The sequence below is a fragment of the Sturnira hondurensis genome, unplaced genomic scaffold (genome assembly GCF_014824575.4).
Source record: "Sturnira hondurensis isolate 20B ecotype Veracruz unplaced genomic scaffold, ASM1482457v3 Scaffold0013299, whole genome shotgun sequence".
NCBI classification, from domain to species: Eukaryota; Metazoa; Chordata; class Mammalia; order Chiroptera; family Phyllostomidae; genus Sturnira; species Sturnira hondurensis.
The window spans coordinates 7,850,291-7,877,840 of record NW_028085930.1 but is presented as its reverse complement, the minus strand read 5'-3'; the positions used below and the strand labels follow the sequence as shown (position 1 = coordinate 7,877,840).

General features: G+C 44.9%; 1 protein-coding gene and 1 long non-coding RNA gene across 5 annotated transcripts in view; one reads left to right on the top strand and one right to left on the bottom strand.

Moving 5' to 3' along the window:
* NEK11 (NIMA related kinase 11) overlaps nucleotides 1–27,550 on the top strand; it is a 216,306-nt gene that overhangs the window by 159,858 nt on the left and 28,898 nt on the right. For 2 of the 3 annotated variants that reach the window (XM_037061295.1, XM_037061294.1), the window contains 2 exons: nucleotides 3,919–3,979; nucleotides 15,868–15,964. In XM_037061295.1, coding sequence (XP_036917190.1) covers nucleotides 3,919–3,979; nucleotides 15,868–15,964 — 158 coding nt within the window. Of the gene's footprint in view, nucleotides 1–3,918; nucleotides 3,980–15,867; nucleotides 15,965–21,999; nucleotides 22,219–27,550 lie in introns of those variants that run through there. The other variant, XM_037061296.1, reaches the window with a different exon arrangement.
* Nucleotides 8,500–14,155, bottom strand: LOC118997580 (uncharacterized). Of its 2 annotated transcripts, none has more exons than XR_005068686.1 (3): nucleotides 13,764–14,155; nucleotides 12,294–12,446; nucleotides 8,500–9,198 (listed from the first exon to the last, which is right to left on the bottom strand). It is a non-coding gene; the product is annotated as an uncharacterized LOC118997580 (long non-coding RNA). The 2 variants fall into 2 exon arrangements; XR_005068685.1 differs by having other exon boundaries at nucleotides 13,991–14,155.

Sequence of the window (27,550 nt, the reverse complement as noted above, 5' to 3'; positions counted from 1 at the left end):
AGCAGGCGTCGCTCATTATCATGCATGTCACAGATCCAACTGGGCCTCTTAAAAACAGCTACCCTTTTCCCTCTAGAAGCAGTTTCTAATTCATTAGCCAATGTACTGCATCTGCTTCTGGAAAAATCTGGATGTTTGACTGAGCTTGAGTCTGTGGGATGGTTTTTCAGAGTTGAATCTTAGACAACGTTTCTCCTGCCCCGGAGGCATCTTCCTATTATAGAGGGGTCAGTGGTCATGGGGAAGGGAGACTTGAAGAACATCTTAATCAGCACAGGCAACATTTGGTTATTTTCACAACATTCACAAATCAGCTTCTGGCGCTTGGCTGAGAGGACTGGAGACTTGACATCTAGCAGGATGTGGTTGTCCTCACAGGCCACTTAAGTCCAGAAGGTATCGATTTAAATCTGTAAAACACTGAGGAAATTGGAAAAGTTTCAGCCAACAGCATGAGCCCCACGTTTCTCCAGCCCTAATGTGTCCCTGAGAGATGCTTCCCGCGAGTGAACTTCTTGCTGAAGTGCAGACGTGGTGCAGAACGCCAGAAAGCACCTCAGACAGGTGCGAGGTTCGGTTCCATTTCTCTCCCTTTTCTCAGGGAGGCCGGTGTGTTTGTATTGGGGTCATATGTGTTCAATTAAATGACAATTTCTAGAGCACTAGGAATGAGTTGGTTGCTAAATTAAGTCGTAACACAGTAAACAATCTCTTTAATTCCTTTCCTAAATTGTGATGTAATGTAAAAAAATCTAATAAGCTCTCCCTTTGTCAAAATAGGGAAAATTTCATTTAAATGTTTAAAGGTACAGTTGGCATCTTGTTTTATTCTATGGCTTATGATTTATTAATACCGTTTATTTTGATCCTCGAATTGTTCCCGATTTAACCAATAGAAAAATATGTATGTAGAACTAGAGATGTATGTGGATCAGTGGATCTCAGCCACAGGAGATTTTGCCTTTCATGGAATGTTCAGCAGTGTCTGGTGACGTTTTAGTCTTTGTACCGCAGAGCCGAAGGAAGGGGTGATAGGAGCGCCTTACGAGGCTTTGGTCTGTGTACTCTGATCTGCAGCCTGTGGAGAAAATGACGTGTCCCTTGTTGAACATGTAAGTTCAGCTCAGTCCCTCGTCATCCATGACCTCCAGGGTCACAGTCTTCAGGGGCAGGGAGGGAAGTTAGCAGAGATGCCAAGTGTGCACACGGCCCATGACTATACTTGCTTCACCATGAGAATGCACACCCTCGTGTTGAGGCCATATTTAGACGGAGAATCAATGTTCTGCTTAAACTCCTCTTCAGAGCCTGCATTTGGAAGCTGTTGGTGAAGAACCCACCCCTCCCGACCCAACCCCTCTTTAGTTGTGTTTTGTCTCCTGGCTGCATTATATTTTGTATATAGCAAGGAATCCTTCTCCAGTCTCCTTCCAACAGCATCATGAGTTCCTCTGGGTCAGGGGCCCTGCTTTCTATGGTACGTAGGTTCAGTTTAGGGGCCAAGAAGAGCTCAAGCTCTGGAGACACACTGCCTGTTCCCCCTCTTACTAGTTGCATGACCTTATATTAAGTTGCATGCTTATATTATGGAACCTGTTTGTGCCTCAGTTTTCTCAACTGTTAAATGGGGAGAAAAATAGCACACCTGGTAGAGTTTAAATAAATAAATACAGGTAAATTGGCACAGCATGGTACATATTAAGAGCTTAATAAAAGTTAATGTTCTTTCATTCATTCAGTCATTCATACTATATTATTGAGGTTATTTCTGTCCTCACCCACTCCGTACAGTGTTTCCCAGCCTCTGTGTAGGAGGATATAACTGATGTTTTCCAGTCACCCAGGCACCCCTACAGCCCTGCCTCTGACTCTTGCTGACCCTGCCGAATTGTCTCAACTCCGATGCTCATTGAGAATCTCCATGCTCAGTGGCAGCACAGTGATTGAAACTTCTTCATCCTTCATGTCTCTGTCCCTTTCCCGTCCCATCTCATCCTCTCCAGCTCTCGTATTCCGTCCTTTGGGTATCACCAACAGCCCTCACACTGTGCTAAAGAATTTTTATTTCAATTGCTTCCCTTAAGAGCCCTGTGTGAGAAAGAGGCCATTATTCTCCTTGCTGTGCATTTAAGGACACTGAAGCTTGGAGAGGTTAACAGGCTTGAGCAAGGCAGCAGAATTGAGAAGTAGGATGTTTTTCCTCCACTTTCCAAGTAATGATGTATTTTCGGTAGGGGAGAACCCACTGCATAGGTAGGCTGTAGCCCAAAAGTTGATGCCATGTTGAATGCCAAAGTCGAAGTCTTGTTTGACTTCCTTGCGAATCACAGAAGCTGGAAGAGTCCTGCGCAGATTTAGCATTTGTCGTGGGCCAGGGGCTGTGCTAGGTGCTGTTAGAAACAATGGAAAAAAGTTGGTCAGTGACCTCAGTTTGTTTAGGATCTCGGTTATCTTTTACTGTGTAATGAAACACCCCCAAACTTAGTGACTTAAAACAATGACTTATTGTTTCTCAGCATCCTGTGAATTGTCTGGACTCACCAGGCAGTTCTGCTCCACATGGTACTGTTTAAAGTCATTCGCGTGGCTTCGTTTAGTTGAGAGTGTGGCTTGGGGTCCAAGATGGCCTCACCTACATGTCTGATAGTTGGTGCTGGCTATGGGCTGGGGGCCTCTCATCTCCAGGGCCTCTCGCCATGTGAGCTCTCCAGCAGGATTGCCTGGACTTCTTTACATAGTTGTTGACTCCCAGAGAGTAAAAATGGAAGCTGTGTGGTCTCTTTAAGGTCTAGTTATAGAGTTTGCACAGCACCACTTCTATGGCATTCTGTGGCCCAAAGCAAGTTACAGAGCCAGCTCCACAGGTGGATAAAGGGACTCTATCTTTTGTTTTTTTCTTCTATTTCTGTGCCTGGAACCTGCTCCCCTATTCCTGGGCTGGGCACCATGGTCTTTAGTTAATGCTTTCGACCTCACTGACCAGCACCGACTAGGCACACCTTCCTTGTCATCGCCTTGTCTGTATGTTCGAAACATGAAATGATGCCAGGCTGTACCGCATGCATAAAAAGTGGCTGCCCAACCCCCTCCAGGCGTTATGAAATGAAACGCAACACATTCATGTAATGCTCCAAGCAGCTTATTATACTACAGTCCTTCTTTTCTAAAATCCAAAACTACTGCAATATAAAATGTGTTGCTTGTTTTGCAATGGAGCAGGTGAGCCATAAATTATTAATTTCTCTCAGATTAAACACAAACCTGAAAGTAATTAAGAAGTTTCACTTCCCCAGATTGTTATGACACTGTTTTGGTTATTTCTAGTCTCCTGGGTGGAGGACAAGTATTCACTTTGTACTAGAGACAATGTTACCAAATCCAGCTCTGGGACTCCCCGCAAACCCTCATGGGGGGTGTCTGACTCCTACTGAGGGGTAAGGTAAATGAGGGCTGTAATTCTCAGATTTATGACTTCCTGAAGACTGTACAGTCTTAGAGATGACCTGGTGGAGGCACTGTCCAGGAAAAAAACATTCACTCGGGTTCTGCTGTATTGAGTGTGTTGTAGATTGCACGGAACTATTGTTAATTTCTAATGGCGTGTATCATTTTATAAATTAAATGAGTGGTATTGGTTCATTATGGAAATTTAGGAAAGGCAGAAGCACGCAGAGCATACAATAAGGGTCACCCGAAACCCCACTTGTAGTCAAAACCACCATTAACGCTTCAGCATCTGTTTTCCCCGTCAGAGAGAGAAATGTGTTTTTCTTCTTGTAAAATGGGATCACGCTGTAAAATAATTCTGCAGCCAGATATTTTTGTCTGTTTTGTTGTGCCTCGATGTGGCAAAAAACACCTTTCATGTCATCAGCGACCCTTCTGGCACCTGGTGGTAACTCTTTCCTGTTTTGACAGGGCAGTGACATTGAGGCGCTGGTCCGGTGTCTGGAAAGCGTCCTGGGCTGCACCTCTCTAGGTGAGTTCCTTTATTCCTAATACAGTGATACTTACTGACTCTAGTGGACCACCCAGGAACTGGGCAGCTTAGAAAGAACCTTCGAGATATCTCAGCCCAACCTTCTTTTATAGGTGAGGGAACCGAGGTAAGAGCGTCTGAGTGTCGTGCCCAGGGACCCGGGAGTGTCAAAGGAGAGTTGTTTATTATTGTTGTTAGTGACCCTCGCCTCCAAGAATGAAATAATCATAATTCAGTTGTTTATTTTGATAAAATGGTGGCCTGGCAGTGCTTATTATCTGGTTTTACGGGTTTCTTTGAAGAGAAGTCTGTCTACCTCACTCCCCCTGTAGAAACGGACTGCCGTCAGGCCAGCCGGAAGGACCATCGCCCTGAAGGTCAGTTAGTTATTGGAAGAGACTGGGTCTGAAAAGCAGAGCTGAAATTTCTTTAGCATTGTTAGTCTCCATCTATGAGATTTTTGTGTGCTCCAAGGAGAAAACCTTATTTCTTCGTTTCTTCTTTTTTAAATCCCAAAAGACAGCTGTGATGATGTCAGGCAATGGATGATAAATTGTCATTTAAAAACTTTTAGTTAGATGACCAAAAGCTGTCTCTTTGAAGGGAGTGGCAGACATACAGATTGACTTCTCAGGTGCGCCAGCCTTTTCCACTCTTTTAGTAGGAGCTTAGTGCTCAGTTCGTAGCCTTTTTCTAGCTTGTTCCACAGCGCTGTGTGCAAAGCATCAGTATAGCACAGCTCCCTAACTTGTTCTCCTGACTGTCCTGCTGGGATCTCCTACTACTATGTGCAGTAACACTTAGTAGGCACATGTAACTCCCAAGAATGGACCTGAAGACTAGGAAGCCTCCCCTTTGGCTGAGTCCCTTTCCCTCCAACCTCAGTCAGATTGCCTCAGTAATTTTCAGACTGGGTTCCTCGGGACCTCTAGGAGAGGGAAGGGCGTGGTGGCGAGGGACACTGAGCGGCCCCAGGGTAGAAGCCAGGTCTGCACTGCTTCTCCAGAGCCTAACGGCACCTGGGGCAGAAGAGGCATTGAGCAGATCTTTTAAAACTTTGAGAGAGACCGCACCTGCTCCTTTACCAGCTTCAACCAAGATACGAGTTTCACTCTATCTGCTTTATAAATTAGATTTCTGCATATAAGATTGTGTCTTCAAAAAGATGGATTCTATTGCAAAAGAAATTAACACTGAATTGGAGATATGATATCTAAATTCCCTTCTGGGCTGTGTGATTTTATAAAAATGAGCACTAGAGACATGGAATAAAAACGCACATTTATCTCTGCCTGGAGCTCCACAAAATGACAGAAAAGAAATAAGTGATATAAAGCCACAGGAACAAAGGGAACAGGAAAGGACATGGGAGCGGGCTACAGCTGTTCGTGAATTTGAGAAGATGGAAAGCAGCTGAATGAGTGGTAATTTCGAAAACGGAGAAAGGTGAAAACTTAGTACCCCTAAGATGAGTGTGGGGAGGAAGAAGCAGAAGGCACAATGGGGGAGCACGCTTTGGGGCTGACGCGCTGCCTGCTGCACCAAGGAGGTAACTAAGCCTGCTCTTGAAATTCATGTCTCTCCGGGGTGGTACTCACAACTGCACCCTCATGGCAGACTCAGGCACTTCTCTCTATTATCACACAGAAGCCATGAAGAAACCTCCTCACATAGTCTCACAGGGGATGCGATTGCCCAGGTAGCTAGTATTTGTTTTGCTGTAATGCTATTTTGGGGAAACTGGCCAGTTATAATAATAGAGCTAATTAATCGCTGTGCTTGTTAATCTATGTCAAATGTTAACAGAATCTGAGGGACAGTTCAAACTTAAATGTGTCAGAGTATAATCTTTATCACTTGAAAATGAGATCTCTGTGAATTGAGCTAGACTTGGCTCACATTCAGCATCAGCCTGTGCATTTTGTAGCCCTGAACATGTTAATGCAGTGGTTTGAGGACATCCCCAACACCAGATTTGGGTTTACTTTTATTTCATACAAGGACAGTGTATTTTCCCTTCTTGTATCACCGGGGAGTAGAGAAGATGAACAAATAAGTAAGCACTGTGTAGCTTCAACAGACCCTGAATTAGATGGTGCCCTTTTGAATTCTAAGTTCAGTGTATCCGTCTCCTCTATGCAGAAAGGTCACTTTAAAGCCTTTAGATCTGTGGTTCTCACAGCTGAGCATGCGTCAGAACTACATATAGGGCTTTGAAAATGTGCATCTAGTGTGTGCTGAAGAAGTCCTATTCCTAACAGTTTCCAGGTGACGCTGATGGTCCGGGTCTAGACCACTCTTGGAGAGCCATGGAAGCATATAAAGCTTAACCTTTTCTTGATGTTTGAGAAGTTAGCTGTATTCCTAGAGAGAATTCATCAGCAGGATGACACAAGTCCTTGGTAAACTATGTTTATAAAAAGGCTGTTTGTAGAATCTAAGCTGAATATTGTCACAGAAATAATTAGAATAAAAGCAGAGTCTTCAAAATCTCTCTGCCCATTAAGATTCCTTTGGAGCGTTGATACGTTTGATTAGCTTGGCTTTTTGAAAATTGTTTCTCCTCTTAATTCTTCCACTGATCTTTAGAAATAACTATTTAATCTCTACTAAACATTGTGACTAATATACACCAGAGAAGATGGCAGGGCCTCTGAATCCCTTACAAACTTCATTTGCTTAAGCTCTACAAACTCTAAGCCACTAAGTGTGGGGATGACTGACAGCCACTTAACCTTGCACTATGGTGCTTTTGACCTTGACAGAAAAGAATTTGTTGTAATAATTACAGTGATTTCAACATAGTGCCAATATCAACAATGTGTCAGTATCTTTGGTTACTGACACATTGCAACCACCACTTTTAGAGACAAGGAGGGATATTTTGGATCATGAATGACTTGGATCATTTTGATGTGAACGCACAATATTTGTTTGCCACTATCCCTTCTGTTTACACATTAGGGAATGTTAACAGTTTCTATCAGTTCTTTCAAGCTTGAAAGGATGCAACAGATTCAGAATTAGTGGCAATTCCTAGAGAACCTGCTGTCTGTCTGTCACCACGGCAGACCCATTCGCTTGGCAGACGTGTGGTGATGGAAGCAAGTAGGGAAAAAGTTTTGTAATACAAATAAATTCCTACAACAATTTTATTAATCATTGTTAGTACTAAACTCTTAGCAAAGGATATTCTGTATATCACTAATACCTAGGGAAAAAATTCCAGTAATCAAGTTTCCTGTTTCCCGAGTTAAGACAGAGTCTCAGCAACCATGCAGTCATTCATTACTCATACATTAAGATTTCATCAAAGCTAACATATGCATAGCAGTGGTATTAGCTCCCAATGATGTGTTGGCCTGGATTCTGCCACTAAAAGCTAAGGTTTCCGAGGAGAACTGAGACAAGAACCTAAATAATGATACAGAAAGAGAGTAAGGGTTCCAAAAATGGGGGTATTGCTTTTAGTCAGGGAGAGAGAAGTCATGAAAGAAGCTTGAAGGAGGAGGTAGCACCTGAGATCATTCCTGACGTAAGGATACACTTGGCCATGAGGAGATGAGGAGGCTGGCCCTGCAGCTGCAGGGAACAAGATGAGGAGGAGCACACAGGATAGGCAGGACCAGGCAGGCTTTGCGGGGGGAGGGAGAGCAGTTCCATGGGTGTCATTTGCCCGAATCATCACACTGTGAACATGGCGTGGACTGTCTCAGTAGCTAATTTTTATTGTTTTCTTCTAAACAAATACAATCTTCTTTTCCTTGAAAAAGGTGTTCACTAGTATCTTCAAGATCCACTACCTTTCGGTATGGAGAAGGGTGTTTGCTGCCACTCTCTCCATGGGGTAACCATAGCTGAAAAATGTAGGGTGTGCTTGTCACACGCCTCTTCTCAACCTGTGTGCACACTTAGTCGCTTATTAAAAATAAGACCCTCCTTTTTATTATTTCATTTCATTTTATTTTGTTTTTACTGATAGGTGCTATTCTTAGAAGCTTCCAGTATATTCAAAAGGAAATGAGCACTTCCAAACCCCTGAACTTCTGTTTTTAATTTTCCATATAATTTAGTTGAGTATTTGTTGTATGAAATAACAAGTAGTAAAAATAGAAACTCTATTGATTTCATATCTCCTGATATTTATTATCTCCTCATGGGTAGGAAATTTGCTTTTCTGAGCTAACCCACTTTCCTTTCCCAGTGATTTTAAGTTTGTTGCGGGCAGCGTGCTGGGGTGTGTGCCATGTGGCTGAGGGAGGCAGGGTCATAAATTCACCTTGGTCTTTTACCAGCAACAAAGCACCTTTATAGAGATCATTGCATTTAAGCTTTACTAGAGCCCCCAAAGTTGATTTTTTTTGTGTGCAGGTTCTGAAGGTGAGTCGTAAAAGTTTTGTAACTCACCGAACATCAAAGACTCAAACCCCAGTCGTCTAAGGCAGCCCACGCCCTCCTCCCAGTGTGCCCAGCTCCCTTCCTACTGGAAGCCTCTGGAAGTGTCTCTCCTGGGCCAGCATTTCCCCCTTTCCTCCTGTCTGCTTTCTTCTGCAGCCCCTCATGTGGTCCGGCTGGGACACTGCTGCTGCTACAGGGCTGGCAATGACCTCCTTAGGTGGTGGCTTCTGCCCTGTGCCTGTAGACACAGCTCTCTGAAAGAGATGGGCTCCCTGTGGCAGGGTAGGAGTGATTACGGGGTTTTTTTTCACTTTCATTATTGATTTTATCAAATACTCGACTTGTTAAAGGCACCAAGACAACCACCTCCATGTCTCCACGCCCTCCAATTCCAGCGCCCACGTGTCAGGGCTTGGGTTCTTCAGGAGGCAGCCTCTGACATGGAGTTTGGTGGGCAGGACATTTATTCTGGGGTGCCCTCAGGATTGACCCCGGTGGATAGGACAGGAGGGGAGCAGGGAGAGGCAAGGGCAGAGTGGAGCAGTGATGCAGGCCTGACAAGACTCTCTCCAACCCACGGGGAGCTCTGAACTCACCAGAATTTGTAGTGCAGACCCAGACAGCCAGGCTGTCTGTCTCCATCATGACATGTCATCAAGTGCGGGCGACACGGGAAGGGCCTGGAACCGGGCAAGGCAGCTCTCTGTAGCTGAGGCAGTTTCTGATGGGGCCACCACTGGAGGCCGCATGTCTCCAGCACTCCCAGCGGCTGGGCGACAAGTCCTTCTGGTAAAAGGGACGTGGGCCATGTGTCTCCGTCCCTGGGGTGTTGGGGTACGGCAGAGATCAACCTAATTTGCAGATTTCTAGGCAATTTTACTGACATCTTGAGGTCCACTGTCATCACAGGAAAAGCTCAAGGAAGAATCTTCACAAAAATGCAGGTCAGCTAAGCCTCAGCAGAGTGGGACAGCTGTCACAATACCCTGCTGGTTCATGGCCCCTTTTATAATAAGCCACAGGGCCATCTCCTGAAGAGGTGGAGAAATGAGATAACACACATAATGTTCTGCCCAAATTCCAACCCTTGGAAGAGAGGTTTCCTTGATGATCTCATGATTTTTCAAAACCAACACATGACTTTTTACCTGGAAGCGTTACTTCTTGGAAGAGCACTCATTTGGGAGTCAGGGAACCATGGTTTTAGTCCTGACTCTGGCCCCCTCCTTACAGCTCTGTGGCCTGGGGCAAGTCATACAGCCTCTCTTGGCCTCCCTTTCCCCATCCATAAGATGAGGTAATTTGGCTTCAAGGTTTATGGTCACCTGCAGCTCAGTCGTGCTGATGCTCCATCGCGTAGGTCAGGTTTGGTAAACCACGGACCGTGGGCCAGACCAGCTCACTGACATACATAAAACGCTGCTGGAGCGTAGGCACACTCACTCACTCATCAGTTGCCTGTGGCTGTTTTCTGAGTGGTTGCAGCAGAGAGCATTTGGCCTCAAAGCCTGAAACATTTATTGCTTGGCCCTTTACGGAAAAAGTTGGCCAACCTTAGACCAGTCTTTGATCATGTGCTCTTCTCGAATTTATTTTATGCTGAATTTACTCCTGGGCCATAAGCTTTTGTTTCTTCCGTTTCTTCTGGGATATCTTTTTCTTCTGTGCAAACTCCTCTTCTGGTTTAGGACCAATCTGCTCTTTTCAGTGGGACCATCTCGGTGTGGCAGGGAGAACCCCTGTGCGGGTGCATCCTCCCATGAGCTCTGTGAGTTCTGCGCTGCATCTTGGGGGTTTGGTTCCCCAGGATGTGCTCGATGACCAGAGAATCTATATCTAAACCCTAGGTTCACCAGTACTCTCTGCATTTGTAACACATGCAGAAAAACTCAGCACTCGTTTGGGGCCACCGACCCCGTGTCCAGCCCCACTGTTTGGCCTGGGCACACCCGCCAACTCCACCATTGTGTGGGCAGAATGGGACACACTGCTTCTTTAAAGTGACCTCCTTCAGATACTTGGTGGCTTTTTGAATATGCATACCCTTGATGGCCTGGGCAGTTTTATGAGTGTTCTTGCAGGGAACACAAAGATTTGAACCTATTGATTTGCATGATTTTGCAGGGTTTTCCAGCTCAAGTGAATGGCAAACCATCTTCAGAGGTCACCTCTGGTCACTTTTGGGAAGAGGAACTCATGTGCTATCCTAAAGGCTAGTAAAATATGGGTCATGAGAATACGCCTTTGCGATAATTCGGGCAAAGAGGGCTGTCTTCCTGAGTGTTCCTCAGGCGGCTGAGGGAGAGAAGAGGGTTAAAAGCAGATCAGGAGCTGTGTGTTCTGTCTGTGCTGCACACCCAGGGCGGCGTCTGCGAGGCCCTGAGTAAGCAGTGTCCCAGGTGCTTAAGTGGGATCTCGTCTGCCAAACTATCCATCCCTGCAGTCCCTGCGTCAGCTCTTTATGACCCACGTGGTAAGATGCTTACTTAGCAGGGAGGGCACATGCAGGTTTCTGCTTTAAGATCAAGGTCGTTTGTCCAGCAACTGAAATGAATAAAGGGAAATTTTGGAAGAAATGGAAGGAGAACCTCTCTCTGGGGTGAAATGTCAGAACCATCAAATTGTCACGCCTTTAGGGAAAACAGCTTTGCTGGTAGGAGACCACAGCCGGAGGGGGGATCCCGACAGCCTTGCTGTTATGAGCTGCGCTCTGCGTTCCTCAGAAGCACCACTTCCAGTGGCTTAATGTCTTTTCCTGTCATTTGGTTTTCATCTCATTGTCAAAACAGCCCCATGGGGTAATATCAAGTGTCATAAACCCCATCATCCTGTAATTCACAGGTGGGAAAAGAGAGTTCGGGATGGTTTTGCCTGGTGTTTTATACTGCCTATAGCATTTCTTGTCCATCCCTACTTGGCCTAGGACGGGAAGGTGGGTGAACAGTTGCAGGATGAGATGAAGAGGAGAGCAGAGCAGCAGGGAGCAGACCGTGACCGTGACCAGGGAATGAGGGACGAGTGGAGTTGGTTTAAAAGGAAACTCAACAGAAACACCAAATGTCAGCATCTGTTTGCAGTTTCATTTTTGTAGTGCAAAGGGTCCTCCTGTTCAGGGCATGATGGTGGGGGCCGGGGAGGGGGGTGAGGGAAGCAAATGCTCAACATCTTCCCTGTTGTATTTCCTGGCACCACCTTCCTTTCTAAACATCTGGATGCTCAGTTTTGATGCTGAGCCATGGTTTGAGCTGTGAGCACAGTGGCATTCTCTGCGCAGGCACCATGACCATGGTCAGTCCCCCCGAATTACAGTGGGGCCAGAGCCCCCTTCTTAGGAACTCACAACCCCAAAAAGTGAGTTTCTAGAAGGAGCCAGGTCATGGCTGCCACTCAGTCCCCCTGCTCTCCTCTGGCTTGAGGCCGCAGTCAGGGAAGACCTGCTGAGGCCCAGCCTCACGACCCTTTTCACGGAGGTGCCTGGGAGTCTATAAAATCGGCCACTGGCATGCGCACACATGTGCTTTTTAAAAACCATCATAGGCAGAAGCTGTGTTTGATGACTGGTTGCTGGACATTCTTCACTCTCAGAAACCAAAAGGACCAAAGTGCTTTCTCAGCCATGCTTCATATCAGGTTCCAGTGTTCCTCAGAAAAATTACGGGGTGAAGCCAAAGTGAAGGCCCATCCAAGCTAGAGCAGAAAGGCCCTGGCTGGTGTGGCTCAGTGGACTGAGTGCCAGCCTGCGAACCAAAGGGTTGCCGGTTTGATTCCCTGGGTTGCAGGCCAGATTCCCCACTAGGGGGCATGTGAGAGGCAACCACACATTGACGTTTCTCGCTTTCTCCCTCCTTTCCCCTCTCTCTAAAAAGAAATAAAATCTTTTAAAAAATGAAGTTAGATCAGAAAGGAACAGACTTACTCTTTGCAGGAGGTGGGTCCCCAACCTATAGCTTAGAAGATCCTTGGGAAAGGAGGAGGCATCCGGTTCTCATAAGAAATGTGTGACACCAAAGAAGCACGTAATGTGGTGTGCGTCTCTCACACGCATACCTTTTCCAGGTGCATGCAAGTGCTGTTGAAATTAATAAAGAGAAAATTAATTTGTAAAAATTAACACAGGGACTGAGGATTTAACTACTTTTTAAAACTACTAACAATGCCGAGATCGGGAACCAGAGCTTCATGGGCCCATAACCAGTGTCGCCCCGTGGCTCCTTGCACTTGGGGTCTCACGAAATTTCCAATAATTTTATCTTTGAATTTGTGCTTTACGAGTGAAGTCTGATGGAACACATGCCAGGGGCTTGAAGCCTCACTTGCGTGCTGTGTCCAGCTGTGTCCAGCTGCGTCCCTGAGAACAGTTCTCCCCCACCTGCCCCACTGCGACCCTCCATTCCCCGTGGGGGCCTGGGCGAAGCTGGGGGAGGGTCAGGGTTGGGTGGGTCCCTTCGGGCACATGAGGGTTTTCACTTTTCCTCAGGCGTTATCCCAGTTCCTGAGGTAGAATGACCTTAAATGCCCAATGAAAAACACTGTGACAGGTTCAGAGAGAGATGTAGAAGAAAGAAATGAGCTTTTCTCTTGCTTTTTGAATAAGGGGCCCTGCGTTCTCCTGTAGCTCTGGGCCCCACAACTTATGTAGCTGGCCTGTCTAGAGTCTTGTTACTCAGCATTGGTATAACCTGTGAGCTTATCGGTACTCCGGAATCACAGGTCCTACTCACAGCTACTGAGTCAGAATCTGCATTGTAAAAGGCTCCCTGGCTGCCAAGTTCAGGATGGCAGCGTAAGGACAGTGCCCTGGGTGACCTGGGTGATCTGTATCCCATCAAGGTCTGAAATGCAGTGGCCTGGAGCACACTCGGGGCTTCAGTGACCTACTAGTGAAGTCTATGGCTCTAACCCAGTGGTTTTATCCTGGTTGCTGCTTGTGTTGTCCTTTTCTTTGACATAAAGCAACGGCTCCCCCTGCTGTAAGGGACAAATAGAGAGGAAAAGGGCTGACCTTGAGAAACTAAAAAGCAATTGCTCTGTGCACCAAGCTCTGTTACTTGAAATTCTCTTTGCCCTGTTCCCACTCTTAGGCTCAAGGTTTAGCATCTTTCCCAGCATTGCTGAGAGCCTCACTAAGGGGAACAGCGGCCGTGTGAAAGTTGCTTTGACCTCACTGTAACTCTGTGGCTCAATTGGTTGGGCCTCGCCCTGCAAGCCAAAAGGCTGTCAATTGGATTCTTTGCAGGGCACACACCTGGGTTGTGGGTCCAACCCCTGACTGGGGGGCATGTGAGAGGCAACTGATCAATGTCTCTCTCACACATCAACATTTCTCTCCCTCTCTCTAAAAAATAAATAAATAAAATCCTTATAAAAAGAAGAAAACTGCTTTGACCTTTGTTTGCACGAGCCTTCAGGACCTGCCAGGGCACTCTGGGAGCGACAGAAGAGCAGCGCCTTCCTCTCACTCCTGGCTGAACTGGTTGTTGAGCTTGCACGTTATGTGGCATGGTGTGGCTGGTTATCGTTTAATGACTTCTCAGGTTCCAAGAAAGATGAGTATAAAAAGCACCTGAAATGAACACAAAATGGACCCCAAGCCTCCCCTTCACCCCTACGCACAAAGCCTTCCCCGGAGAGAAGCGGCTGTCCTGGGCAGAGCGTTGCCAGGGGAGGTGATGAAGCTGCTGTCCTCTCGGCGTGTGGGAGGGGTGATCGATAGGAGGGAAAGACATCGGTCATCGGCACTGCTGTCTTAACGTGCCGGCGTAGTCGGTGACGTGCCAGGTTTAAGTAATGGTCGTGTGCACTCTGCAAAGCTGACACCTGCTGATCCGGTAATGCTGCATCCCAGAACCTAGGCGAAGGAATGATCAGCGGTTCTTACAGAGCTGAGAGGGGGACTGTTCATCTCAGTGATGTCTACGGAAGCAAGAAGTTCAGAGTGGGGTGCATGTCCCCGAGAGGGCACACAAAACAAGGTCGTATGTGGAAGATATTGGAATTTGCATTTAATTTACTAAATTTTTAAAAATCTAAGAAATATAACTGCAAATTTACAAATTTATATTTAAATGTATAAACATAATACATTATATTTATATTTATAATTTCTTTATAAGTTTATAAATTAAAACATAAATTTAAAAAATGAACAGCACGTAGAGCAGTCCCTTGGTTAGAGAGCCCATGGGTGTGCACTGGGCACTTAACACAGTAGGGAATTAGGTAGAACAGGTTCCTGGGCTCATGGAGCTTACAGTCTGGTGGGAGAAAGAGGAAAGTCAATAATAACTGCATCATTACAGAGTGAGCAGTACTGTTGCTGGTGCTATGCAAGTCCTAGGGGAGACCAAGGACTCCAGCCTTGGGGAATCTAGGAGGACTCCCTAAAGGAACTTATATCCAATAATTATATTGTTTTGCATTGCAATGCACTTTACTATATTTTATTCATGGCATTGGAATGATGAATAGATAGATAGATAGATAGATAGATAGATAGCTAGCTTTACTAACATGTAAAATGGGGTTTGGCTCTCACACTTGCTTGTGTGGTCGCTAAATCAGACGGGCACTTACTATATGAGATCTGTTGAGAAAAGAGTGGAGATTTCACAATTTGGGTCCCTTCTCTGACAGCAACTACATGGACATAATTTATAAATGAATATTAGGGTGTTCAAAGTTTTTCCTAATGGGGTGGGAGGCACCTTGTGGGAGATCTAGGGAGCACACAGGAGGACACTGCCCAGCTCCCGGAGGGCTGCTGACAAATGCCACTCTGGTTACTCTGGGCCCTGGCCCAGGGGCCGGCTTGCACTTCTCAGTGGAAAGTGGTGTTGTTTCCTGTGGTGGACTCTTTCCCCCTCCACTTCCATCATATTTTGTAAGAGCCTCCAGGGCATCTCTGGAAAAGCTGTGGCTTGCTCAGCACATCTTGTAAGACCCCAGCTTTCAGTGACAACTCTTTACCTTCTGACCCCAACTTTGGCCTTCTGCCCCATTCTCCTGAAGTTCGAGGCTGCAGGTGACCTCCTGGTCAGCATCTTGCTTTCCACTGGAAAAAAAAATCTCAGGTGTGGGCTAAGGTAAAGAGAAAACTAAGTTTATAGCAAAAACTCCCCAGTCATCAGAAGCAAATATCCGCACCTGCTGAAAGAAACCGGCCAGAGGCTCCCCGACAGTGACCGCACGCCGTCCTCCCCCCATGGCTCTCTAGCATGAAAAGCCGGTCTTCTCAAAACCACGTTCTGTTTAAATAATCCTTTTGAGAGTAGCTTGGTCCCGGAACTCCTCGTGCATATTAAAAGTGCAAATAATCTTGTCATTTGGAATAAATCTCCTTACTGTGCATGGCATAATCGAATTCCTCTTTAATTAATGTGGCATTACCTTGTGGCAAAGGTGGGTTAGCGTCTGTTCTGATTGCCCTTGAGTGTTGCCTTGAAGATACCGGGGTGCTGATGAAGTCAGTAAGGCTGCGCATTGATTTTCAGACTCAAGGACAGTCACTGGTGCAGTTCCAGACACGTCCGCGGGACCCACAATTTTCAACAGTGCCATGGCCAGGACCAAGATGCAACGCATGAGGGAGTAAGTAGCCTGTTGCCTGCCCCCAGCAGTACTAGAACGTATCGACCAAGCGTGTGCTCCCAACCATGTGATGCTTTTCCAGCAGCTGTGTTTTCCTGGACGCAACAGGGAATAGACTTGCACAAGCTCAGTTAAAAGGCATTGAAGGACCCTGCTCTGGTTTGACTCTATCCCCCAAAATTCATATGTTGAAATCCTAACCCCCAAGGGTGATGGTATGGTAAGTGAGGCCCCTGGAAGGTGCATAAACCAGGAGGTGGAGCCCTCATGCACAGCATTAGAACCTGGTAAAAGGGATGCACCTAGGTCCCTAGCCCCGTCTGCCATGGGAGGTCGAAGGGGAAGGCAGCAGCTATGAACCAGGAGGAGGGCCTCCACGCGAAGGCGACCGTGCTGGCACCTTCACCTTGGACTTCCCAGTCTCTAGACATGTGAGTTATAAATTGCTGTTGTTTATAAGCTGCCCAGTCTGTGGTATATTTTGTATCAGCCCCAACAGACTAACACAGCACCTGTTACAGACTCCTTGGCAAAGATGAGATGTCCAGTCTCCTAGTCTAACGGCTCCTATACAGCTCAGGTCTCTGGATCAAGGGTTGGCACATCCTCTCTGTAAACAGCTAGACTGTAAATATTTTGAGCTCTATGGACCATATAGTTTCATCACGATCACTCAACTCCGCTGTTGTTACACAAGAGCAGCCATGGACAGTATGTGCATAAGTGAACGTGGCTGTGCTTCAATAAAACTTTTTTTTCAGACCAAAATTTGAACTTCATATAACTTTCAGGTGTCACAGATATTCTTCTTTGGAGTATTTCCCTAAAATTTAAAAATACTATGTGGTAAACCCACAATGCAATGCACAGATGATGTCTTATAGAACTGTATGCTCAAAACCTGTGTGTTATTAACCAGTGTCACCCCAATAAATTTAATACAATTTTTAAAGTTACATAAATAAAAAATATTTTAAAAATTCTTAGCTCGCAAGACATACAAAAACAGGTGGCATTCCAGATTTGGCCTGTGGGCTGTGTTGTCTGCGGATGTCTCCTACATATGTTCCAACTCAGAAACTTCTCTCTACAACCTACTCCCTATATTGGTGCTGCTTGAATAGTTAGGGAAGTTTGACAAAAATTATTTTTAATTGTTTGCATTTATATTATTCTAATAACACAGTGCTTAATCATCTAATGTCCAAAAGAAAAGGAGAAATAGTATGAAAAATGATTTCCAAACCTAAAGCTAGTGATGTAGTGAGATGCTTATTGTTTTCAAGTCCTGCCTGTACCTGAGTGGTCACATTGTAACATAGCTACCATGGCAACCAGAGATTTCCAGGAACTGGAAATGTGGGGGTTTGGACCAAACTTTCCCACCTCTGCCTGCTTCCACTTCTCCTTGCTAAAAGATTATGGAGAAGGCTTTGCTAATCTCCCAGTCCATAATCTTCAAAGAAAAGCAACTCACTTATTTCACCCTTAAAATGCAATAATATGTTGCCAGATTTTTTATCTAAGACTTCATTTTTTTTACAAAGTACATAATATCCCATTTCCTAGCATATTATGAAAAGCTTTAAATAATTAAAATAAAAGTAGTTTTGCCAAAACACATGGCCACCAAGGCATTTAGGAATTTTTATTCCTGGTATGTCATTTTTCTTCCTTACTATTTGACTGAATTTGACCAAGCATTACCTGACTCGTGTTTTTATGTGGATCGATACAGTCTGGGGTGCTCCACCATGGGCGGTATTGCTCCATTGGCAGAATAACCTGCCACTCCCTTATATTCCATGTCTTGAAATTCTGTGCCACTCCAGAAGAGACACAAAGGAAATTGTGGCTGCAAGCATGTGTCTTTTGAGGATGTTGTGTTTCCTCAGTTTCTAAGACTTAAAACATAGCCAGAGGGAAGGAATGTTGCTATTCATTTACTGCACAGTGATATACTGTGTGCTCAGCTTGGGGACAATAACTGATGAGATAAAAGAACAATAAATGACATTTGTCCGCAAGGAGATAGCAAAGAAAAGTACCAATCTTCGAAGTGAAAAGCTAAATGACAACAGAGTGACTCTGTAATATGAGGTGATGGTTAAGAAAAGTCCCCAGATGGGGTCATGGGCATGTGCCAAATGGAGCAGATGGTATGAACTTGATGGCCAGAAAGGGGAAGTCAAGGAGGCCTTTGAGAGAAGTGGGAACTTGTCCTTGGCCTTCACAGAGAGGTAGGACTGGGAGAGGTAAAGAGAATAGGGGGGAAGCTGGAGGCCAGCAGATTTGGAGTCTGAGTCTTAGCTTTAATAAATGGCTTTCAGACCTTAGGCAAGTGATTTTTCTAGGGTTCAGTTTCCTTCACCTGCAAAATGGTCATGACATTATTGCCATAGCTGGGTCCCCAGGAAGCAGACTCGAATATGGGGAGGACTGTGCCAGGAGGTCTGTGAGGGAGTGTTCTTGAGTCCAACACCCCGGGGAAGGAAGAAGGGAGTGGATTGGGCACAGGGACACCTCGGGCTGTGCTTTTGTCTTGTGAAGCCCTCAGTGGGCTCTATGGGGTGCTCTGGAGCTGGGATGGCCTGCAGAACTCCGCTGAGTTGGAAAGGGAGGGTCAGGCCTTTGCAACCTCAGGTCAGTCAAATGGTGGATGTGGGCCACCCTGGGATGGGACCGTGACTGAGCAAAGCATCTGCAGCCAAAGCCATCCCCAAAGGGGCTGGTAGCTGAGTGGTTCAGCAATGGTGCACCCGGCTGGCCTGCTGGGATGAGTAAGTGGCACATGCATGTGAAAAAGAAACATACAAGAAGCATTTGTCATGAAAAATCATGTGAATTTGGTGCTTGTCACTAAGGAGTGAGGAAGACAGCTTTTCATTCAGGTGTTTCAGGAATGCTGATCACATCAAGTTAATCAAGTTAATTAAAAAAAATTATTTTGAGCCCTGGCTGGTGTAGCTCAGTGAATTGAGCGCGGGCCTGTGAACCAGAGGATCGCGGTTCGATTCCCAGTCAGGGCACATGCCTGGGTTGCAGGCGGGTTCCCTGCAGGCCAACTCCCAGCAGAGGACACACATAAAGGCAACCATACATTGATGTTTCTCTCTCTCTCTCCTTTCCCTCTAAAGGTAAATAAATAAATAAAATCTTTTAAAAAAATTATTTTGAAAAATATCAAGCCTATAGAAAAGTTTTAAGAATAATACAATGAACACCTACATATGCTTCACCTAAATTCACCCATTAATATTTTTGCCACATTTGTATAATCTCTCTACATCTATTTATACTACATATAAATTATCATTATTATTACTATGTTATTTGAGAATAAATTTAATTCATCATAATTCTTCACTCCTAATTATTTAAGTGTGCCGCTCCCAAGAACAAGGATATTCTTTTCTATAAACATAGTAAATGATTAAATTTAAGAAATTTCACATGGATATATACTATTTAATATACAAATCTATATTCAGATGTCACCAGTTGCCCCAGTAAGGTCCTTTATAAGAATTGGATTTTTTAAAATATATTTTATTGATTATACCATTACAGTTGTTCTATTCCCCCCCTTCATTCCCCTCCACCCTCACACTCCCTCCCCCACCATTCTCCCCCCCCCTTAGTTTATAACCACGTGTCTCAAGTTCTTTATTTATTTATTTATTTTAAAGATTTTATTTATTTATTTATCTTTAGAGGGGAAGGAGAGGGAGAGAAACATCAATGTATGGTTGCTTTTCGTGTATCCCCTGCTGGGAGTTGGCCTGCAGGGAACCAGCCTGCAACCCAGGCATGTGCCCTGACTGGTAATCGAACCGTGATCCTCTGGTTCACAGGCCCGCGCTCAATCCACTGAGCTACACCAGCCAGGGCTCAAGTTCTTTAGATTCTATATTTCCCCCACTATTCTCACCCTCCCCCCTATCTATTTTCTACCTACCATCTATGCTATTTTCTGTGCCTTCTCCCCCTTCTCCCCCTCCAACTCCCCTGTTGCTAACCCTCCATGTGTTCTTCATTTGTATGGTTCCACTCCTGATCTAGCTGTCCTCTTGGTTTGCTTTTGTTTTAGGTGTGGTTGTTAATAACTGTGTGTTTGCTGTCCTTTCACTGTTAATATTTTTCATCTTCTTTTTCTTCTATAAGTCCCTTTAGCATTTCATATAATAAGGGCTTGGTGATGATGAACTCCTTGAACTTGACCTTATCTGAGAAGCACTTTATCTGTCCTTCCATTCTAAATGAAAGTTTTGCTGGATAAAGCAATCTTGGCTGTAGGTCTTTGGATTTCATGACTTGGAATACTTCTTTCCAGCCCCTTCTTGCCTGTAAGGTCTCTTTTGAGAAATCCGCTGACAGTCTGATGGGTACTCCTTTGTAGGTGACTGTCCCCTTATCCCTTGCTGCTTCTAGGATTCTCTCCTTCATTTTGGTCTTGGCTAATGTAATTATGATGTGCCTTGGTGTGTTCCTTCTTGGGTCCAACTTCTTTGGGACTCTCTGAGCTTCCTGGATTTCCTGGAAGTCTATTTCCTTTGCCAGACTGGGGAAGTTCTCCTTTATTATTTGTTCAAATAAGATTTCCACTTGTGGCTGTTTCTTTCCCCCTTCTGGTACCCCTATAATCCGGATGTTGGAACGTTTAAAGATGTCCTGGAGGTTCCTAAGCCTCTCCTCATTTTTTTGAATTCTCATTTCTTCATTCCTTTCTGGTGGGATGTTTTGTTCTTCCTTCTGGTCCATTCCATTGATTTGAGTCCCAGTTTCCTTTCCATCGCTATTGGTTTCCTGGACATCTCCCTTCATTTCAATTAGTTTAGCCTTCATATGTTCCTCTAATTTGTGACTATAATCAACCAGTTCTGTGAGCATACTGATAAATAGTGTCTTGAATTGTGCTTCTGAGAGGCTGGCAATTTCTTGGTGGCTGAGAGTTATTGGCTCTGGGACTTTAAGTTCTTCTTGCGCCATCTTTTGGGCTGTTCGTGCCTGTTCCGTAGGAGGATCGGAGCCCTAAAGTGTTCACTAGAGCAGGGCAACTAAGTCGCTGGGTTGTGACATTGTATGAGGGGGTGGGGTCAAAGAGGAACAATTGTGTCCCATCTGCTGCCTGCCGCCGCGGCCCCCACCGGCGCCGCAGCCACCACCGTCACCAGGCCCACACGTTTTGTTCCACTGCATGCCAGTGGGCCACCGCTGTCAGCCCTCCACCACTGGGTTCGCCCCCTGGGGCCTGCATGGTCCGTCTCACTGTGCGCGAATGTGCGACCGCGGTCAGTCTGCCCCACACCCCGACTGGGTCCGGGCTGCCTGCGCACCTAGGTCGGGGGATCTGTCCTGCCCGACCCTGCTCCGCTGCTGGCTCCGCCCCTCTTACCGTCCCCATTGAATGGTTCATAGTTGTCGGACTTCCATATAATTCAGTTTTCTGGTGTTTGGGTGTGTCCTTGTTCTCCAAACCTTTGTTGTATTCAAACTTGGCTGTGGGAGAAGGCACAGTGTTTCCACCTATGCCTCCATCTTGGCGGAAGTCGGATTTTTTTTTTCTAATACAAAATACACACCAGGAACATTTAGTTATGTCTCTTTGGTGTCATTTATTCTGGAATAGTTCCTAAGTTATTCATTGTCTTTTCTGATACTGACACATTTGAAGAGTACAGGCCAGTCTTGTAGAATGTCTCTTAATTTGGCTTTGTCTGGTATTTATGATTAGATACAAGTTATACATTTACTAGTGGTATCCTATATAAGTGATTTTGTGTCCTCCTGAATTTTCAAAAACTTAATTTGGAGAAGTTGCAGACATATACAAAAGTGGTCAGAAGAGTATAATTAATCCCAGTAGACTCGTCAACCAGCTCAACAATTATCAAGCCCTGGTAAACCTTGTTTTATCTCTACTCCCATCTATTCTCCCAGGTCACTTCTAAGGAAGTCCCGTTTGTCATGTCTTTTCATCCACTAACTACTCAGTAATTTGTGAACTTTAACCTGCTCTTTGACATCTCCCCTAGGATGTCCATGAGGCATTTTTAAGATGTTCAAAACTGAACGCTTGATTTCTCTACCAAAACTGCTCCCTCCACGGCCATCTTTGCAGGAGAAAGGCGGGCTCTAGGAAAGAACACGCCTTCCAGCTCAGTCACTGCTGCCCCTGTGGCTTCATCTTCTCCTCGTGTGAGAAACTGAAACCCTGTAAGAAGGTTGGGGAGCAACACATGTGATTGTGCTGCCGTGATTCTTTTAAGTTCTCTCCGCTGCGAGACCCTGGGGCAGACCCAAGCACTGTGGTCAGGAGGAAGGTGTAGGGTGTGGGACAGCAACTGCTGGAATTTATTTCCCTGCTTATATTTATGAGCATGTGTCCTTGGAAAAGTTACCCAGCCTCCTTGTGCCCGAGATTTCTTATCTGTAAAGGGGGGCTAATAATGACTCCTGCCTCATGGGGTTACTATGAGGGTTAGTTGAAATCGTGAGTGTATGAAATGCACTTAGGACNGTTGGGGAGCAACACGTGTGATTGTGCTGCCATGATTCTTTTAAGTTCTCTCCGCTGGGAGACCCTGGGGCAGACCCAAGCACTGTGGTCAGGAGGACGGTGTGGGGTGTGGGACAGCAACTGCTGGAATTTATATCCCTGCTTATATTTATGAGCATGTGTCCTTGGAAAAGTTACCCAGCCTCCTTGTGCCCGAGATTTCTTATCTGTAAAGGGGGGCTAATAATGACTCCTGCCTCATGGGGTTACTATGAGGGTTAGTTGAAATCGTGAGTGTATGAAATGCACTTAGGACAGTTCATGACACATAGTAAGTGCTCAGTAAATGTTCACAAGTCACAATAGATTCTCAATACACATGTGGTCGCTTCCTCTGGAAAAGCCTCCAAGCCACGTATCTGAAGGTGTTAGCATGTATTAGTCTGTTAAGTGATGTGTTACACCTGAAAGTATCTGTGGGTAAAGAAGCTGTGTATGAAGACATTTATATAGCCTTTTTTACTCTGCAAGAAGAAGTGCCAGTTCTCTTGAAAATTTTCATAAAGTTGTTGAATATAAAAGCCAAGCATTTACCACCCTTCAGCACTTGGCTTCCTGTCAAGGCCACTTCTTACTCCCGCTGGGAAACCACTCTGCAGATGAAACTCCCTGCTGGCCACAGGCAGCCTGGCTCTCAGTGGGCGTTAGTCGCACCTCAGCAGGAGGTGCCACTCAAAGTCATTGGAATGTCAGCAGAAGCACAAGAAATCAGCATTGACTTCCTCTCTGGCTGGGTAATGTCCATGTACATTTGAAGAGAAGTTTCTATTCATTGATGGAGAGGTGGATGGATGGAGGATGGTGGATGGATAGGCCTTTGTGGCGTTATGAGCCTCCTGAAGACTTATCCTCAGGGCATAGTTTTCTTTTGTAAAGAACTTTCTTTACTACCTTGAGCCAAAGTTGATTTCAGGCTTGCATTGGAGGTCAAAGAGGTGAACCTATGGAATGACAGGTGGCTAGCTTTCAGCTCCAAGGAGAGTGATGCACTACTACCAAGGGACTAGTCCTTTAATTTACATAAGCCAACACAATATATTGTGTCATGGAGGGTTTGTTCAAAATCTATGTTTTTTATGTATCAGGTCATCCCTCTAGTGTTCTTGGTTTTGCTGCTTAAAGTGTGGTCCATGGACCAGTATCACTGATTTTCTCACCTTGTGAGAAATCAGATTCCCTGGTCTCACCTGTCCTGAATCAGAATCTGTATTTTAACAAACCTTCTGACGATTCATGCACTTATCAATGCTTAATAAGCACAGTCTCAAGAGGACTTCCAACCTGAGAGAAGTTTGCTATCAGAGTATGAATTCAGGTCAATCTTTTTTTTAAGTAGTTAAATTTATTGAGGTAACATTGGTTAAAAACATTTGCATAATTCTCAATAAAAGCCAGAGGACTTCTGGTGAAGGTGGCAGTGTAGGTAAACATGGTTCACCTCCTCACACAACCACATCAAAATTACAAATAAACTATAGAACAACTATCATTTGGAACCATCATTCAGAAGTCCTACAACTAGAGAATTAAAGAAGAAACCACACTGAGACTAGTAGGAAGGGCAGAGACACAGAACCCACATATGGCAGATAAAAATCAGGAGGGATATCTCGGGAGCGAGGTGTCCCACTCACATACCGGGTCCCCTCTTAGCCCAGGGTTCCAGTGACGGGAAGATAAGTCTCCACAACCTCTGGCTGTAAAAACCAGTGGGGATTGAGACTGTGGAACACAGAAACTGCTGGATTCCCAGGAAGTTTCCCCTAAAGGGCCTGCACACAGACGTACTTTAACTCACTCCCTCTGAGCTCAAGCCCTGAGGCAGCAGAGTGAAAGACCTCAGAGACATATGAGGAGGACCTGAATTGTCTGGCATCAGGGCAAAAGTAGGGGGACAGCTTTCTCCCAGACAGATGCACTGGCAGAGGCCATTGTTCCTTTTCTGAACCCTCCCCCTCAACAGAACCAGGAGACAGGAGCCATATCTGAGACTCTATCAACTTGGTAAACACCGTTTGCCCCACTCTGGTGATTCCCTGGGGTTCTGCCTCACCAACCTTCAGGCCCACCAAGCTCTTCCCAGTGGCTTTTCCATATGAATGGTGTGTCTTCCCATGCTTCATATTTTCCTAAATTTTCTCAAACAAACAGCATCTGGCTTCAGCAAACCCCATGCCCCTAGCTAAGTTGCCTCAGGTCCAGCACTAGCAACAGTTGGCTTTGGTTCACAGCTTGACCTCTCCTGGGCGTCTCCAAGCCCAGCACAAGTAGCAACCATCTGCAGATTTGTAGCTTATTCTGTATGACCCCAGATAGAGCACGGGATGTAGCTGACATTGGATGTGCCAACAATAATCAAGGCTCAACTATAAAGAGGAGTGTATACATAGCCCACACAGTGGGTGCACTTTGAGTACCCATGTTGGGTTGTAGGGGAGGCTGTGCCACTGGATCCCACAAGACACCTACTAAGTTAATCCACTCTATCAAGCCTGGGAGATGTAGTAGCTCTGCCTAATACATAAATGCAAACAAAGGGAGGCTGTCAAAATAAGGAGACAAAAAAACATGGCCAAGATAAAGGAATAGATAAAAACTCCAGGAAAACAGCTAAACAAAATGGAGATAAACTGTCTATCAGATGCATAATTCAAAACACTGGTTGTAAGGATGCTCAAGGAACTTAGTGAGGACCTCAACAGCATAAAAAAGATCCAGTTAGAAATGAAGAATACACTAATTGTAATAAAGGACAATTTACAGGGAAACAGCAGTTGAGTGATGAAGCTGAGATCAAATCAATGATTTGGAACATAAAGAAGCAACCACCAAGAAGAAAAAGAATCCAAGAAAGCATGGATAGTGTAAGCAGTCTCTGGCACAACTTTAAGCATTCAAACATTCACATCATTGGGGTGCCAGAAAGAGAAGAGAAAGAGTAAGAAATTGGAAATATATTTTAAAAAATAATGAAAGAAAACTTCCCTAATTTGGTGAAGGAAATAGACATACAATCCAGGAAGCATAGAGAGTCCCTAACAAGGTGGATGCAAAGGGGCTCACTCCAAGAAACATCATAATTAAAATGTCAAGGGTTAAAAATAAAGAGAGAATCTTAAAAGCAGCAAGAGAAAAACAGTTAGTTACCTACAGGGGAGTTCCCATAAGACTGTCAACTGATTTCTCAAAATAAACTTTGCAGCTAGAAGAGATTGGCAAGAAATATTCAAAGTCATGAAAAGCAGGGATCTACAGCCAAGATTGCTGTACCCAGCAAAGCTATGATTTAGAATCAGAAAGCAAATAAAGAACTTCCCAGACAAGAAAGAGCTAAAGGAATAAACATCACCAAACCAGTATGATATGAAATGTTAAAGGGTCTTTAAGAAGAATAAGAAGATTAAAAATATGAACAATAAGATGATAATAAATACATATGTATCAACAATCAAATCTAAAAAACAAAATAAGCAAAACAGAAACAAAATCATAGAACATTTTGATGATTTTCAGATGGGAGGGGGGTCAGGAGGATGGGTGAAAAAGATGAAGGGATTAAGAAGTACTAATAGGTAGTTACAGAATAGCCATGGGGATATAAAGTACAGCATAGGAATTGGAGTGGCCAAAGAACTTATACACATGACCCCATGAACATGGACAATGGTATGGGGATTGCCTAAGGGAGTGGGCATCAGCTGGGTGGAAGGGGACAAGGGGAAAATGTGAGGCAATTGTAATGGCATTAACAATAAAATACAATTTAAAAAAGTCAAATGTTATATGAAATATGTTTTAAGGCCTTAATTTTTTGGAATTTTTATTCACTTTTTATTCTTTGTATTAAGGACAGTACAATTTATATCTAGTAAAACTTCCTTTTCATTATATAGTTTTATGAATTTTGACAAATGCATCACTTTTATATAGTAAAATTTACTCTTTTAATATATGGTTCTGTCAATTTTGATAAATGCATAGAGTCATATATGACCATCACCACAATCAATACTACAGAACAGTTTTCTCATCTCCAGAAATTCCCTGCGCTCCCCCTTTGGGGTCCATCTCTGCTGTCATACCCTGCCCCTGGAAACACCTTGATCTCTCTTCTGTCCCTATAGTGTTGCCTTTTCCAGAATATCATATAAGTGGACTCATTACTCAGCATCATAGGCCCCAACTGTAACTGAATAGTAGTTGTAGAAGTGGATCTAGATCTATGAATGTGTTAGACTCTTACAGTTCTGATCTCCTTTGTTCTCCACAAGAGGAGATTTGTCACAAGGAGGGCCAGGTTTTGGGTTAAAGTCCCAGGCACCTCACAAGCAGTTGTTCCTAAGGTTTCTGGGCCCACAAAACTTGCTATTAGAGCAACTCACTACCAAGGACATTCTGAGGATGGACTTTCAATTTCCCTTTCAGGGACTCATCGGGTTTTTGCCAGTGGCCCATAGTCATTACTGCCTGGGAACAAGGGGATAGGAGTGGCTTCCATTGTTTTGCTCAGTGGGACAGAGTTCTAGGGAAGGGATCCACCTCACTAAGCCTCAGCCTGAAAGTGGGAAGCTGTGGAGAAGGCCTGAGGGTCTGGGGGAGCCTCTGAGCCCACTTCTCTAGTTCGAAGGTGATGCCCTAAACAGCATCTGGGTCCTAAGAAATGCTCTTAGCCCTGGCTGGTGTAGCTCAGTGGGTTGAGCGCGGGCCTGCGAACCACACGATCGCGGTTCAATTCCCAGTCAGGGCACATGCCTGGGTTGCAGGCCAGTTCCAAGCTGGGGGAAACTCACAAAAGGCAACCATACATTGTTATTTCTCTCCCCCTCTCCTTCCCTTCCTCTCTAAAGATAAATAAATAAAATATTAAAAAAAATGCTCTTAATAATGAAGGATGAGATCTTTCTGTAGTGACCTCAACTCTTAGTCACCTCTGCGTTGTCGGTTCACACAGGAGGCACAGAAAAAAATCAAAATATTTGACAGCATAGATGTGTGATTTCCCTTTGGGAGCTACAGTTACATATATC